The 1431-nt window shown below is 40.0% G+C and overlaps 1 protein-coding gene across 1 annotated transcript; it reads left to right on the forward strand.

Moving 5' to 3' along the window:
- The first annotated feature begins 269 nt into the window (after window positions 1-269).
- On the forward strand, window positions 270-756 carry LOC126788649 (photosystem II 5 kDa protein, chloroplastic). Its single transcript, XM_050514658.1, has one exon. It carries the CDS (start codon window positions 342-344, stop codon window positions 654-656), a length of 315 nt encoding a protein of 104 aa, XP_050370615.1. The 5' UTR covers window positions 270-341; the 3' UTR covers window positions 657-756.
- The last annotated feature ends 675 nt before the right edge of the window (window positions 757-1431 follow it).

Consider the following 1431-nt stretch of genomic DNA (forward strand, 5'->3'; position numbering starts at 1 on the left):
TGATCTTTCAGTAAAAACAAATATCTAATCTTGACTAGTTTGTATGCATAGTAAAATTCATTCTGAATTACCCCTATATATGATCGTATCAGGCTTTTGCAGCTGAAGAGTGAAGGAACCAAGTGTTCTTAAGATGGATAAACAAGACACTTGGCAGAAACATATTGGTGACAATATCTTTGTACGATAAGGAAATGGATGATGATTTTTTCAGAAGCACATACTCCATGTCACTTTAGGACTTTAAACTAAGCCATAGCACACTTCACTCATAGCTGCATTTGAGATCGAGAGCCAAAACTTCTAAAGTACCAAGCAGATAAACTATCTTTGCAGAAGAGATGGCTTCCATGACCATGACAGCCTCATTCCTAGCCTCGACCATCACCAAACCCTTAACTCCCCGCCGCAGCCTCATTGTAGCCAAGGCCTCAAGAGCCCCCGGAGCCGAAAATGTCACTGTGGAAATGAAGAAGAGCAAGGAAGAGAGCAGCAATGGCAGGAGGGATTTGATCTTTGCTGCTGCAGCTGCAGCTGCTTGCTCCATTGCCAAGGTTGCCATGGCTGATGAACCTGAGCGTGGGACACCGGCAGCCAAGAAGAAGTATGCTCCGATTTGTGTCACAATGCCTACTGCTCGTATCTGCCGCAAGTGAGACAGATTCCGATCAATGTTGTAATATATCTGTAGAAGCTGTGTAATCTGTTATTGTATCTTTTCTTGGCACAATCCTATTTATCTGGTTTCTTCCTCTTCTTCGATAAAAGCATGCATGAGAAAATCATGGTAGAATCTCTTTGACTTAACAAAATATTCACCACTTCGATAAAAGCATGCATGAGAACCACCAAGCTTAGCAGCTCTCTTAGTTCTGTTTGCAACCCTGCAACAAGGAGGCTGTACAAATCTTAAAAGGCTTCGAGACGGCGTCCAATATGGTGCAAGATCATTTTGATCTTCTGAAGTAGATGAAGTTGGTTCTTCGTCTTGCTCATTATAGAGTTATAATCCATGTTTACCTCAATAGAGTCCACAACTCTTATCAACTTATCAAATCCAGATAAGAGCAGTTAAATTACATACAAAACCATATTACAATAGGAATTAAAAGAGCTAGCTAGTCTTGTTAGTGACTCAGAATTTCAATATTTGCATAGAGAAGCCAGTTCCAGGTTGACATAGAAGAAAGGTATATGTTCTTGCTTAATTGATATGAATAATTACAAGGTATTTATAGGAATCTAGACTACCAATTATCAAGTATGAAACCAAAGATTGTTTTGTCAATTACTACGGCTATAGATTTGGTTAGTGAGATCCGGTTGGTGTATATTGACTCATGCTAACACTCCCCCTCAAGTTGGTGCATACACATCGACCATGCCCAACTTGCTAAGTGAGTCATAAAAGACCTTCTTAGACACTTCTTT

This window comes from Argentina anserina, chromosome 3 (genome assembly GCF_933775445.1).
Source record: "Argentina anserina chromosome 3, drPotAnse1.1, whole genome shotgun sequence".
Taxonomy (NCBI): Eukaryota; Viridiplantae; Streptophyta; class Magnoliopsida; order Rosales; family Rosaceae; genus Argentina; species Argentina anserina.